This window comes from Dryobates pubescens, chromosome 26 (assembly GCF_014839835.1).
Source record: "Dryobates pubescens isolate bDryPub1 chromosome 26, bDryPub1.pri, whole genome shotgun sequence".
NCBI classification, from domain to species: domain Eukaryota; kingdom Metazoa; phylum Chordata; class Aves; order Piciformes; family Picidae; genus Dryobates; species Dryobates pubescens.
Genome location: NC_071637.1, coordinates 4,000,103 through 4,015,215, shown reverse-complemented (window position 1 = coordinate 4,015,215; position 15,113 = coordinate 4,000,103). Strand labels below are relative to the sequence as shown.

The 15,113-nt window shown below is 52.7% G+C and overlaps 1 protein-coding gene across 1 annotated transcript in view; it reads right to left on the bottom strand.

Moving 5' to 3' along the window:
• The window catches only part of RIMS4 (regulating synaptic membrane exocytosis 4), a 63,872-nt gene extending 49,289 nt beyond the window's left edge, over positions 1–14,583 (bottom strand). The window contains exon 1 of the mRNA XM_054173450.1: positions 14,266–14,583. Coding sequence (XP_054029425.1) covers positions 14,266–14,362 — 97 coding nt within the window. The 5' untranslated portion in view covers positions 14,363–14,583. The remainder of the gene's footprint in view (positions 1–14,265) is intronic.
• Positions 14,584–15,113: the final 530 nt, after the last annotated feature.

Below are 15,113 nucleotides of genomic sequence, written 5' to 3'. Positions count from 1 at the left end.
CCAAGGGAAAGGAGTCAATAAACATGTGTTGGCTGTACAGTGAGAAAAAACCCCATGATGCTAATTTTGGAGTATGTCACCTGGTAGAAACACAGAAATACAGAAAGAGAAGGGGGGAGGGAGGAAACCACCACAGGGAGAGTACTGCAAATCCTAGTGGGACCTTGTTACTGCAGAGATGACAGCAGGAACTGAAATATTTACAAGCAGGCCAAAACCACTGATGGAGACAGAAATGAAACCAGGAGTCAGCTGTGGATGAAACTCTACCCAAAGACCTCAGACTGCTGTCCCAAACCAGCCCCATGCTCTGCAGTGTTTGGAGCAGCCAACAACTCTTGCAAAGGAAGGAGGAGGAGGAGGAGGAAGTAGATCACTGCCAAGAGGCAGGTAGACATCAGCAATGAGCTTTCCCCAGGCTGAAAGGGTGGGACCCAGAACAAGGCTGGAGTGTCTCCATGAGCCAAGCCATGGGAGAGCCACCTGGCAAAGAGCTCTGTGGTGGAGCGCAGGTGCAGCCATGGCACTGAGCTGTCCCAGCTTGGAGGGAAAGCTGCCTCTGCAGCGCAGCACAAAGCAAACCCAGGTGCTCTGGGGCTGGACTGCAAGAGTTGCTGTGCTAAGAGAAGGAATACTTGGCCTTCTTTAAGGCATCCAGAAAAGCCCAGAGCATCTCTCCCACCCTCAGCTGCGTATCTAGGCGCAGGCACGGAAGAGATCCATATGGATCAGCACCACGGCATGCCGAGGCCCAGATGGAGGAAGTACACCAGCAGCAGCACACAGTGACACCGCAGCTCAAGAAGGTGCCATGGGATGCTGACGTTGTCATGGCAATGTCCTCACACTGCCCAACACTTCAACACCGTTCTCCGAGCGGCAGCGAGCCTCTGGCCGTGGCTACGGCTGCAGCCGTGGCCAGCTCAGGCTGCCTGGGCGCTGGATCCTGCCCAGCCTGGCAGCTCCCCTTGCTGAAGTGCACAAGGAAGCTTTTAGCAGACAAGGTTCCATAAATCACCCTGACTGAACACATGCTGTCTGCCAGGCTAAGCACCAGCCTGCACGCCTGCTTTCACCTCTGCCTGCCCTGCTTTCCAGGGCACAGTTTGCAATGCTCCTTCACAGAATCAGCCAGGTTGGAACAGACCTCCAAGATCATCGAGTCCAACCAATCACCTAATCCTAACTAATCAACTAGACCATGGCACCAAGTGCCTCATCCAGGCTTTTGTAAACACCCCCAGGGGCGCTGACCCCACCACCTCCCTGGGCAGCACATTCCCATGACCAATCTCTCTTTCTGGGAAGAGCTTCTTGCTAAGATCAAGCCTAAACTTCCCCCTGCCCAACTTGAGACTGTGTCCTCTTGTTTTGTTGCTGGTTGCCTGGGAGAAGAGTCCAACCCCCACCTGGCTACAACCTCCCTTCAGGCAGTTGCAGACAGCAATAAGGTCTCCCCTGAGTCTCCTCTTCTCCAGGCTAAGCAACCCCAATCTGGCTTACCTGAACTACAGAACCCAAAGGCCAGTCTGCTCCAGCTGGCTCTGCCTGACCAGTGCAGCAGAGTCTCAGCCCCACACCTGCAGGGCAATGTTCTGAACTACTGAAGGCAGCTATTCACTTTCAAACAAAAGAGACTGAAAACTCACAGGCATTTTAAAAACGCCCAACTTGGCATATCTAATACTCAGAACACACACAGACTCTTGTCAAAACCATGTTCCTAGCAGAAAGCTTGTTTTTACCTCAAGGCACATCAAGGATCACCATCTAACCTGCTCCCATTTCCTTGCACTAAAACAGAAGTCCCAGATCTGGAGGGGACCTGACTATGGACCACATGATCCACAAAGGCAGATGTACAGGGAGTAAGCCACACTAAGTGGTGTAAGGTTTGGACAGATGTACCAAAATCACCACTGAAACATGCATGGACTGGGCATTAGGAAAAATCATTTCACAGGAAGAGTGGTCAGGGATTGGAATGTGCAGCCCAGGGAGGTGGTGGAGTCACCAACCCTGGATGTGCTTAAAGCTGGTTTGGATGTGGTGCTTGGGGATATGGTTTAGGGGTGACCCTTGCAGAGCAGGGTCAATGGTTTCACTTGGTGATCCTGAGGGTCTTTTCCAACCTGAATGTTTCTGTGATTCTGAGCTGTAACAGCAATTCCTGCCTTTCTTCCTGGTTTGGGGGGAAATGGGGCAAGAGGAAAAAGCCTCAGAAGTTGTCTCAGCCACCATCTACCTTCACCATAAACTACTAGAATCACAGAATCAATAAGGTTGGAAAAGACCTCAGAGATCGTCAAGTCCAACCTGTCACCCAACACCTCCTGACAGCTAAACCATGGCTCCAAGTGCCACATCCAATCCCCTCTTGAACACCTCCAGGGGTGGGGACTCCAACACCTCCCTGGGCAGCACATTCCAATGGCTAACAACTCCCTCTGTGAAGAACTTTCTCCTCAGCTGCAGCCTAAACTTCCCCTGGCACAGCTTGAGACTGTGTCCTCTTGTTCTGGTGCTGCTTGCCTGGGAGAAGAGACCAACTCCCTCCTGGCTACAACCTCCCTTCAGGTAGTTGTAGAGGGCATTGAGGTCTCCCCTGAGCCTCCTCTTCTCCAGGCTAAACAACCCCAGCTCCCTCAGCCTCTCCTCACAGGGCTGTGCTCAAGGCCTCTCACCAGTCTTGTTGCCCTTCTCTGGACACCTTCAAGAGTCCCAATGTCCTTCTTAAATTGAGGGCCCAAGAAAGAAAGGTGAAAGGGCTCTGCAGAACTGCTGCAGAGCAGCTGCTGCAGCCCCATGGGCCACCAGTGAGGTTTCACAGCAGGTAGCAGGGCTTCAACCAGAGGGGTGGCACCAGGAACTGAACCCAAGAGACAAAGGAAGCTGCTGGGTCTGCTCTGCCATGATACCACCATCCAAAACTGAAGTGACTACAGCAGCTGAAGCCTTCACAGGCATCAGAAAGGGGGAAAAAGCCTTCTTGTTTGTTTTCCTGACCATCTGATTGAGCTCCAAAGATGGCCAGGAAGCAGCAACCTTGAAATCCTGAATCAAGTTCTCCCTGGCTCCACTAGGGCTGTGATGTCACACAGCAACTACAAGAAAGGAAAGGTAAATAGTAAAAAGAAAGGAAAAAGCCACCCACCCACACACTCTTTCCAGGATGCTGAGAAGTGCTAAACGAGGAGCTGGATTTCCACAGGAAAAAAAAAGAAAGAGCCTTCTTAGACATCTTGGCTGCAGCACAGTTAACATGTTTTCCATCCACGTGGCAGGATACATTCCCCTGCTAACTGTAAATACACAGAGTGCTGGTGGGCAGCTGGCACGAGTCCCACACCACTGGGAAACGTCAGCCTGGTCCACGGCGCCGGTGGGGCCGTGCGAGGGGCTGGCTGTGCCCACACACCCCTGGCTCTCGGCGACACTGCTGCTTCCTTGCCAAGGTGGGGCATGCTGCAGGCCTGACCCCACCAAGAGCTCATCTGCTGGACCCAAGCTCCAGGGAGGGCCATAATCATGGGCTCCTTAGGGAGGCTGACCGGAGCCTCTTAAACCCAGTCTGTCACCAACGTGCAGTATTGTTAACCTCAATTACCCTTATGCTGGCTACTGACTGGGAGTGACACCTCACCAGTCCCTGGAACTGAGCACTGGCCACAACAACCCCATGCAGTGCTATAGACTGGGGTCAGAGTGGCTGGAGAGCAGCCAGGCAGAAAGGGACCTGGGGGTATTGGTCAATAGTAGGCTGAATATGCACCAGCAGTGTGCCCAGGGGGCCAAGAAGACCAATGGCATCTTGGCCTGCATCAGGAACAGTGTGGCCAGCAGGAGCAGGGAGGTCATCCTGCCCTGTGCTCAGCACTGGCTAGGCCACACCTTGAGTCCTGTGTCCAGTTCTGGGCCCCTCAGTTTAGGAAAGATGTTCAATTCAAATGCTCTAATGTGTCCAGAGAAAGGCAACAAAGCTGGGGAGGGGTCTGGAGCACAGCCCTGTGAGGAGAGGCTGCAGAAGAGGAGGCTCAGGGGAGACCTTCTTGCTCTCTCCAACTCCCTGAAGGGAGGTTGTAGCCAGGTGGGGGGTTGGTCTCTTCTCCCAGGCACCCAGCACCAGAACAAGAGGACACAGTCTCCAGCTGTGCCAGGGGAGGTTTAGGCTGGATGTTAGGAAGAAGTTTTTCATAGAAAGAGAGATTGGCCATGGGAATGTGCTGCCCAGGGAGGTGGTGGAGTGCCCACCACTGGAGGTGTTTAGGAAGAGCCTGGATGGGGTGCTTGGTGCCATGGGTTAGTTGATTAGATGTTGTTGGTTGCTAGGTTGGACTCGATGATCTCAAAGGTCTTTTCCAACCTGGCTAATTCTATTCTATTGCAAAATGAGGCAATGAGAGGCAGCCTGGGAAAAAAAAAAAGGCACAAAAAAACCAGGTCACTGCAGCTGCACTGGAAGCAAAGGTTTTCAAGGACACTGCACTTCACCCTTGGACCCTCGGACGCAGAGCATCTCCTGCTGCCAAATTCATCCCCAAAACGCTGCAGGATTCCTGGAGGCCAGAGGAGGAAGCACTGCACCAGGGTCATTCAGCCCACCTCTCAGTCCCACAAACATCCCAGCAGCACAGGTCTTGCTAAACAGCAGAGAGAAAAGTGAGACCGATCACAACGGGACAAAGCAGCTCCTCCCTGCGGATCAATACGGCGCGGTTCAATAAAGGCACGTGTGGAAAACAGGAACTGCAGAGGGCTGAAAACATTCCATGCACAAATGTCAGACAGGGAACAAGTAGCCAGGCAGCAGAGAACGATCTGGAACTTGGCAGAGATCACACCCTGAATGCCAGCCAGGAGTGGGGAGACTCTTGCAAGGAGCTGTCCCTCGGTACAGCAGCATGGCAGACAGCAGCCACAGCACCTTCCACACAATGCCTCCTGCAAGATCCTGAGGCCATCCTGATGCCTGGAAAACTGCCCTATGCAGAACATGCAATCAGGCTTCTCTGGTCCAGAAAAGAAAAGGAGAGAGACAAATGTTGTGATTCTGGCTGTTCCCTGGATGGGGATTATCCACACAGGGAAGAGCAGTTCAGTGATGGGAACAGCTGCCTTGAAGACAGCGGCCATCACTTGTTTCCCCACATTGCTTGGAGCAAGACAATAATAATCTGCTTAACTTCCATGAAGACTTAAACTAAGTTTTATGGCAAACTACTGGTGTCCCCCAGGGATCAGGGTTGGGCCCCATCCTGGTCCATATCTTTATTGATGATCTGGAAAAAGGGATTGAGGCCATCATCAGTAAATTCAAAGATAACACTAAGCTGGGGGCAGGAGTTGGTCTGTTAGAGGGCAGCACAGATCTGCAGAGGGACCTTGACAGGCTGGACAGATGGGCAGAGTCCAAGGACATGAGATTTAACACATCTAAGTGCCAGGTTCTGCACTTAGGCCACAACAACCCCATGCAGTGCTACAGGCTGGGGGCAGAGTGGCTGAAAGCAGCAAGGCAGCAAGGGACCTGGGGGTACTGCTTGACAGCAGCTGAACAGGAGCCAGCAGTGTGCCCAGGGGGCATGAGGAAGAGTGTGGCCAGCAGGAGCAGGGAAGTCATTGTGCCCCTGTACTCAGCACTGGTTAGGCCACACCTTGAGTCCTGTGTTCAGTTCTGGGCCCCTCAGTTTAGGAAAGATGTTGAAATGCTGGAAGGTGTCCAGAGAAGGGCAACAAAGCTGGGGAGGGGTCTGGAGCACAGCCCTATGAGGAGAGGCTGAGGGAGCTGGGGTTGCTTAGCCTGCAGAAGAGGAGGCTCAGGGGAGACCTTAATGATCTCTACAACTCCCTGAAGGGAGGTTGTAGCCAGGTGGAGATTGGTTTAGGTAGGGACTGGATGAGGCACTTGGAGTCATGGTTTAGTTGATCAGATGGTGTTGGGTGATAGGTTGGACTCAATGATCTCAAAGGTCTTTTCCAACCTGCTTAATTCTATTTATTCTCTTCTCCCAGGCAACCACCAACAGAACAAGAGGACAGAGTCTCAAGCTGCACCAGGGGAGGTTTAGGCTGGATGTTAGGAAGAAATTCTTCCCAGAAAGAAAGATTTGCTATTGGAATGGGCTGCCTGGGGAGGTGGTGGAGTCACCATCCCTGGAAGTGTTTAATGAAAGCCTGGATGAGGCACTTGGTGCCATGGCTTAGTTGATTAGATGGTGTTGGGTGATAGGTTGGACTCAATCTCAAAGGTCTTTTCCAACCTGGTTAATTCTGTGGTATTCAAATGGTGCTGAGCAGTTCTGCAGGAGTCCAGAGACCCTTATTCAAATGCATTAGCAGCACTTTGTGACAGCTCTCTGTGGGGAAGAGGAGATGGCAGAGCCGAGAAGCCTACACGAGCCAGGCCTGCCTGCCCCATGACAACACATCAGCAACCTGCAGACCACTTCCTAAATGAAAAGATCCACGTTTATCCTCTAACCAGAGGCACTCAGATGTGAGCAGATAGGGCTGGAGAAAATAATGGCACAGATAAATTATTCCTCAAAACCACTACTCCAATCAAACCTAATTCTCCCCTCCACAAAGCAGATACACATGTTCTGTCAAACAGAAATGCTAAGGCAAAGTAGTTACAGCGTTTCACAACTTCTCCTGACACAGGAATCTGACAGAGTAAAGATAATATTACTTTTTTTTTTTTATAGCCTGGAGAGCAGAGTGCTTTTGAATTAATAAATCTTGCATGTGAATTAACTTCACATGAAATAGATGCAGCCTCTCCTCGACAGAAAGCTTTCCAGGGACAGACTCTCTTATGCGGAAGTCAGTTGACAGCAAAAGAAGAGAATCCGTGCCCTGTGGCTGGCAGGGGTCGTGTCTAACCAGCCCTCTGCAGCTCCTGTATGCATGGCTGGCAGATCACATCATCCTCTGAGCACCTACAACCAGGCTAGATGCAGTCACCTTGAGGGAAGGAGCCAATACTGTGCTTTGCCATGACTCTGAGCATGTGCTGGGGGCAGAGCACTGTGCCATGGAGATACCCATGACCTCCCCCTTGTAAATCCACACCCAGATGATCACCAAGTTGAGTTGTCATGAGGTGTTAGGTATTAGACAACAGGTTGGACTTGATAGAATAAAGCAGGTTGGAAAAGACCTTGAAGATCATCAAGTCCAACCTATCACCCAACACCATCTAATCAACTAAACCATGGCACCAACCACCCCACCCAGTCTCTTCCTAAACACCTCCAGTGATGGGCACTCCACCACCTCCCTGGGCAGCACATCCCAATGGCCAATCTCTCTTTCTATGAAAAACTTCTTCCTAACATCCAGCCTAAACCTCCCCTGGCACAGCTGGAGACTGTGTCCTCTTGTTCTGGTGCTGGCTGCCTGGGAGAAGAGAACCACCCCCTCCTGGCTACAACCTCCCTTCAGGGAGTTGTAGAGAGCAATAAGGTCTCCCCTGAGCCTCCTCTTCTCCAGGCTATGCAACCTCAGCTCCCTCAGCCTCTCCTCACAGGGCTTGTGCTCAAGACCTCTCACCAGCTTTGTTGCCCTTCTCTGGACACCTTCCAGCAACTCAACATCTTTCCTAAACTGAGGGGCCCAGAACTGGACACAGGACTCAAGGTGTAGCTCAACCAGTGCTGAGCACAGAGGCAGAATGACCTCCCTGCTCCTGCTGGCCACAGCAGGTCTCTGAGGTCTTTTCCAACCTGGTTGATTCTGTGATTATGGCACACCACTTGAGACCCCAGGGCTAGCTGCTACTTCTCTTCTAACCCATCCCACACCATTTAAACCCATTCCTTAGCCTACAGGAAGCACAAGGCACAAGTGGATGCTCCAGGTTGGGACATGCTGGAGAACTGCCAGGGTGCCCCATGGGAGACAGGAGCGGCAGCTGGTGCCCCAGGAAGGCTGAGCACCATGCTGAGCGCTGACCGCTACCACGTCAGCCTTCCCTGCGCTCTCCCACCTGTCCAACCCTCCCCATCTGCCAGGTTTTGCCACAAACTGCAAGCTCCTTGGGACAGAGACTGCCATTCTGCTGTGCCTTTCCACAGGCACAGCAGGACTCTGGCCGAGGACCACGGCTCTCACATGCGGCTGCAACACCAAGAGCGGCACGAATGAGGATGAGGTTTCAAATCCCTTGTTCCTAGTGCTGACTCATTCAGAGGGCTCCTGCTCTGCTCTCACACAGCCACAGGAGAAGGCAAAACCTGTCCTCTACAACTGCAAGTCTGTTGATCCCATATGCAGGCAACAGATCCAGAGAGCAGAAAGCTGCCTTCAAGCACACAGGGGACGCAAGGAACAGCACGGCTCATTCAGCTCTGCCCTGCATCCACTGTGTAAGAACCAGACCTTTATGGGCTGGATTAACTCCTGACTGGGAGATCACCAACCTCTGCAGGTCTCACCCAAGGCACCTTGGTCTACATATTGGTCTGTTTCATACACTTTCCTCTAATGAAACACTGCTCTGAGAGCAGCCCTTCTAAAACTGTCCTCATTTGTTACCTCATTTTAATCCCTTCATGAACCAAACACTCACGCACCTGGAACTAGAATGTGCCCAGCAGGGAGAGAGGCATTTCTTACAATCACTAGGATTACCCACAGCCAAGGATGCAACTCTTTCTGTGCAAGGAGGCAGTAAAGCCATGGCTGTCACTGCCTCCCACAGCAGCCAAGGGAGCTGGCAGGGTGCACAGCAGGGATCAGGCCACAGGCAAACTCTGTACCTCCTTGTAGATGCCAAGCCAGATTCAGATTTGTCCTGCAGCATCCCTAGGGTAACACATTGCCAGATGAGCCCTAGAGTCTGTCTCTCTGCAGGGTTACAGGGAGGCACTATCATTTCATTTGAAAAAGACTAAAACCACAAATGATTCACATTCTAGGTGCACAAATCATTTCCCTTGTCCTCTGCATGCCACCTGAGCACAGTCACCTACCCCAGAAACAGCTAACAGAGCTGGCCAAAGCCTTTAAAAACCTTCAAAGGGAACTCTGGATGAAGCAAAACCAGACCAGACACCAAGGGACTTAACATGTTTGATACATATACATTTAAAAACTACACAGAGGGACCAGCTAACAGATTAGGATCATCATTTCCTTCAAAAGTCCTCTGTACCCCACCCCACTACAGTGCTGCAACTGAGAAATATCCACAGAAGCATGAAAGCACACAGAGGGGCTGCCTAACTTGGGGATGCCTTAATGGTTAAAATGCCAGAGAAGTTTAATGTTTAAAATTACAGAGAAGTAAAAGAGAAAACCCAGACAAAGAGAGTCTTCCAAACTGAACTACCTGTCCTCAGCACATTCTTCCACCCCAGCTTTGAAATGGAGTGGTAGAAACATTTAAATGCATATTTCACTCAGCTTCTCATCTGAGCCATTGACCACCGTCACACAGTGCACCTGCCAGCACTTGAGTGAGTGTGAAAGCAGCAGCCCAGGCTGGATTTTGTCTCTAACTCTCTTCTGAACGAGCAGCTGACACGAGGAAGGCTGACTGTCAGTATCCAGGAGACATTTTGACTTTGGAAACCATTTTCTCTCTGCCAGACACTTGGTTCCAGCTGGCTGACACATGATTTGATTCTGCTGTCTTGCAGCCAGGGCAGAGGTCTGTCAAGCTGGACAGCACCTGTGATGGTGTTCTGACCCACCGAGCCCTTGCATGTCCCTCAACTACTCTGTACCTTATTCCTGCTTCCTGATCAAAGCATCCCTGCTCCCCACACTGGCATGGGTATAAGATTCCTGACAGACAGATGCTTAAGTTGTACCAGGACTTCAGGGTAGCTGCCTTTGCAATATGACCCATGGCTATCCTCTCCCAGGCATTCAAATCTGCATCCTGGCCAGATGCCCTCTGCCAGTGCAAGTGTTCTGGCCGAGAAAAGCAGGAGCAGGATGAACAGAAAGGAGCGGGTGCATCACTGCATCGCACCCACTGAAGCCACAAGGCAGCTGGAGCACACACTCAAGCCTGAGAAGTGCTCCTGGATTCCACCATTTAGGCACAGAGGCTTAAGCAAATCCCATTCTCTTCAGCAATTTTTAGCATTTCCCTACCTGTCTAGCTCTAAGGGCAGTCTTTCTCCCCTGTAGTACCCCCATCTGCAAACTCTTACCTCTTCAGAGCTGAGGACTGCTTCTGGTGCTGGTCTGACCCCCCATCAGGTCCACCACCATTAAATGACTATCCCTGCTACTAAAACAAGCTCTTCTCTTTTGCCCAAAGCTTGCTGGGTTTAGCACACAGTTCCAAGTCATTCACTGTTCTCTCTTACCAAACCCTCACCTCCTGTTCTGCTTTATCCACTTCCCCAAACCCTATACTCCACATGTGGAGGGAGCTGGTGCTCCTCCATGCCAGCAAACACATCCACTTTCACCTCAAGAATGTCCCTCACCCTGGAGTGGACAAGGCTCTGACAAGGCTGCTGTCACTCCAAGGTGGATTTCACATACCCCAACTCCACAATCCCACAGTTTTAATTTGGGACTGCACTCAGGACTCACAAGCTGCCTGCAAGGCACATCCCCACAGCCACCATGGATCCTCCACACCCTACGATTAACCCACATGCTCTTGTCCTTGGCAAACATGAGTACATCAAAGGGCTGATTCCAGCCAAGATGAGCACACAGCAGAGCCTTGGGACAGCCAAGATTTGTGCTCACACCGCTCAAAACAGGCACTGACTGAAGACTCACACTGCTAGAAACATGCATGACTGGCTCCCACCTCTTGCTAGTCTGCTTCTCAGTAACTGAAACACTATCAAGAGCTCAGGACAGATATTTGCATAAGCTTAACCAACAGTTATCATGATAACCACAGCTTAAAAATCCTTCACTTCACTGACTGTGCTGGGGACCTCAGTGGAGCACAGCTAGAGGCACTGAGCCAGCAGGAAGGGCAGCAACGTTACCATGCCCAGAACAAGAGAGCCATTAACCCAGAGTGCTCACACCACTGAGGCCTGAGAGCAATTTCTGTTGTTTCAAAGCCCCACTGCAGCTTACTGGGGGAGCAGAGCTCAGCATTTGCTCAGGGTCTCCTCTCTGCACACACATCTGGGGGGATGTGAAGGGCATTACAACAGAGGAGGGAGTGCAAATCCACAACCACCACTTTGGAGAGACAGGCATGTGGGTTTATTTGCCAGAGAACACATCTGAAGCTCAGTCACCCTCACTATGGGATCACTAGTTCTAGAAACATTCAACAGAGATCCAGCTTCTTGCTCCAAGTCCTATCACTGTCCTGCCTACGCCAGCCTCCTGCCTCTGCACACCAAGATTCAAGCCAGCATCAGCTGCCTCCACTTCACAGCCAAGAACCCAGCCCAAACACACTTAGTGTGGTAGGTAGAAGAGCTGTGGAAGGTAGAATAGAATAGAATTAACCAGGTTGGAAAAGACCTTTAAGATCGAGTCCAACCCATCACCCAACACCATCTAATCAACTAAACCATGGCACCAAGCACCCCATCCAGTCTCTTCCTAAACACCTCCAGTGATGGTGACTCCATCCCCTCCCTGGGCAGCACATTCCAATGGCCAATCTCTCTTTCTATGAAGAACTTCTAACATCCAGCCTAGGCCTCCCCTCTTCCAACCTTGGTGATACTGTAAAGGTAAGAGTCTTAACATTCAGAAGGTGGATGGCAAAAGCGCCACAGCAAGAGAGGAAGTATAAAGGAAGTATTCTGTAAGTAAAAGCATTTTTCAAGACTGAAAAGTGGGAAATGCTGGAAGCCAGAGGCTAGCATCGGCCAGATGTGGCTAGCTGGCTGTCCACATCACCACAGCTCTTAGCACAGGCACTCCTGCAAATTTCCTTTAACGCTCCTCTGCAGCAAGCTAAATGAAAAACCTCAATGAAAACCCTCAGGAACCTTTCCTGTCTGTAGATTTGAGTTCTCCTGAGGCTCTTTTTTCTTTTCAGAGGAAACCATTGTTTCCTTCAAGCCTGGCCGTGTCTCAGCTCCTCTGTTCTCCAGAGGACGACTATTCTCTTAAAGACGTGGCTCTCCGCTCCAGACAAAATGGATGATGTGTCTGTTTGAAGCAGGATTGTTTACTTTGTCAGCGCTCCTGGGATCAATTTCGGGTTTCTTTCTGCCATCTCCTGTGGAGAACATTTGGACAAGTGCAGCATTCATCTCCCTGAATGAGCTATCAAGATCTATTTTTTCGACAGGAATCACACTGCAACCCAAACCCGCCAGAGCCTCTCTCCATTTCAGGAGCATGCATGGGTATGAACGACACAGAGCCTTGTCCAGCACAGTTTCTGCCTTTGCTTTATTGCTTCTCTTTCATGAGAGGAATTTTCTTGGGAAAATTACACACTTGTAGTTTCAACACAAAGATGCCAAGCTGTACACGTTTGTTCTTGCTGTTTCCTCATACGTGCCTGAACACTCTTAGGCACAAAATAAGGAGCAATGCTGCAACATCCCCAAGCTCCCGAGTGCTACCCCAGGCAGCTTTACTAAGGAGAGTAACTCGGGCAGGCAAGATCCACTAATAAGCTGCTGGAGAAAGAGGTCTTAATAATAGATTTAATTCAGAGACAAGTGTTTGCACCGTATTAAGAGCAGCCTATTACCATTCATGCCTGAGCATTCAGAAGTGTGAATAAAATGCAGCTCAGCGCAGAAGCACTTTTCAAAGGGCTGCAAGAGGAAGCAGTCCCTTAAAAATCAAGATCACCCTGCTCAGGGAATGGGGGTCGGGCAGCGGGCGAGGAAACGCTGCTCAGGGCATTGTGTCGGGTTCTCTACTCGGCGCGTCTCGCCATCAATCATCCCTGAAGCAACAGCGCCGAGACTTCCCAAAGCTCCCGTCGCTGCCCTGCATGCTTCCCAGCGTTCCAGCCAAACACCAAGCGCAAATAAATCATCGGCGAGCGTTTGAGAACCAAGCTGAGATAAATGCATGTGGTGGAGGACACAAGCTGCAGCCCGACACCCCTGCACACGGCTGATGACAACCCCCGGTTAATCACACAGATGATGAATTTATTCTTACGTCAACGCCTTTAAAAACAACAACATCGCAGGTGTAGCAGCAGCGGCAGCGGGCTGATTTACCCATGGATTCCTGCTGGCAGCTCCACGGCTTGGGAAGAGCTGCCAGACAAAGGAGCATGCCGGCATTTTGAGGGATGCAACCATGACAGCCCGTGCTGAAACACACCCTAGGTACCAGCTCCCCTTCTCCGCCGCTCGGGAGGTTCACTACAGGTTCAGTCTCTGGCACAGGGTGCACCGTGAACAACGTCTCCCATCTAGCACTGTGAACGACATCTCCCATCTACGGCTGAGCTGCTGGGAACCAAGTGCCTGTGCCCCGCTCACCATCCACTCCTCACCCATCCTCCCTACCCACGCAGCTGCTGTGCTGCCCTCTACTCCCAGCACCTTCTCCAGCACCCAGCATCCTTCCTTTCCCATTCAACCCCATTTCTTTCCTACTTTTCCTTGCCAGTAGCCCTCTTCTTGGCGCCTGGTTTTATTTTATGACCCCTCTGAGGTCTTTATGCAGTGGGCACTCATCCTGAGAGGCTTTTGTGTGTATTTTGTGCCATACTTCACCCTCACCTCAATGGAAACCTTTTTTCTCCCCTGCCTGAAAGCAGCATGGTGCATGGTGCTAACAACCCCACGGAACAATCAGCCTGAGAGCTCACCGTGGATAAGCCAGCAGACTGGACACAGCGCCCAGCAAAACAGCCCCTTCTCCGAGTGCTGCCCTTCACCACCCTACTCAGCTCGGCACCAGCGCAGGATGGGAGCGTGAGCCACAGCAAACAGCCCGTGTCTGCCACCGACCAGGAGCGGGGCTCGTTGTCAGGAATAAATTCCCCCTCTCTCTCTTCCCTGCACAAACCCTCTCGCTTCCCTGCACAAACCCTCTAGCACCCGGCACGCTGCCCTACATAAACCCCACATTGGGAACCCACTGGACAGCAGAGTGGGACCCCCGACAACCCAGACCCACCCTCTGCTGCCCGCACCCACCACACCACCCAAGCCTGGACCCCCCGACTGCTCCCACAGCACCCGTGGGAAGCAGTCCCACACCCTGCCCCCGGCCCCACCGACACCCCTGGGTCTCCCCCTTGCTCTGAGGCTCCCTCCGCACTGTTTGCACCCCCACCTTCCCCTTCTACACCCCCAACCGCCACCCGTGACCGAGACCCGCTGCCCCCCGTACCCGCGTCCTCCTCGTCGAAGCTGTTCATGCAGGGGAAGTAGATGGCCAGGGCCTCGAAGGAGGCGGAGAGGCTGAGGCGGCTCTGCGAACGCTCCATGAAGAGCCCGGATCCGGGGGCGCCGCCGGGGGCCTCGCCCGCCGCCGCCGGCGGCGGCTTGGCCAGCTTCGCCGCCCCATTCTTCACTCGGAGCACGGCCCGCGGCGTCTTGGCTGCAGCGGGGGCCGCGGTGAGGCGGCAGGACGATGTGAAGCAGGGCGAGGAGGGAGCGCAGCACGGAACCGAGCGGTGCGGAGCGCAGCCACCTGCTGCCGCCCGGCGCTCTGGGCGCCGCCCCGCCCCACGCCCGGCGCCGCCGCCAATCGCCGCCCGCAGCCGGCGAACGGGACGGGACCGGCGATGGGCGGGGGGCCGGCGGGGCGAAGAGGGTCCTCACCCCCGCGGCTGTCGGCTCGCTGGGGGCTGAGGAAGCGGGACGGGTCTTCCACGGTGGTGGGAGCCTCGTACCCCCCGGGCCTGTATGCACCGCAAAAATGACCTTGAGACTTGCGGCGGGGGGTGGGTGGTGTTATTCCAAAAGGCGAGGCCGGGGAGAAGGAAACCGGCGCTGAGATCATGTAAGGAACCTTCGGGCTCCCCAGCCCCATAAGCAGCCGCCTCGGGGGCAAACGTTGCCCTGAGACGGACACAGGGTCAGAGGGGCTCAGACACGTGTGGTGCCAGCAGCAATTTGCACATCCAACCCTCCCGCTCCTGGGGGATGCTTCAGCTGCTGCCCAGCCACGACAAGAGTCAATTCTGTGCTTCCAACTTTCTGCCCTTTCCTCCACCCACATATCCCCAGGGGCAT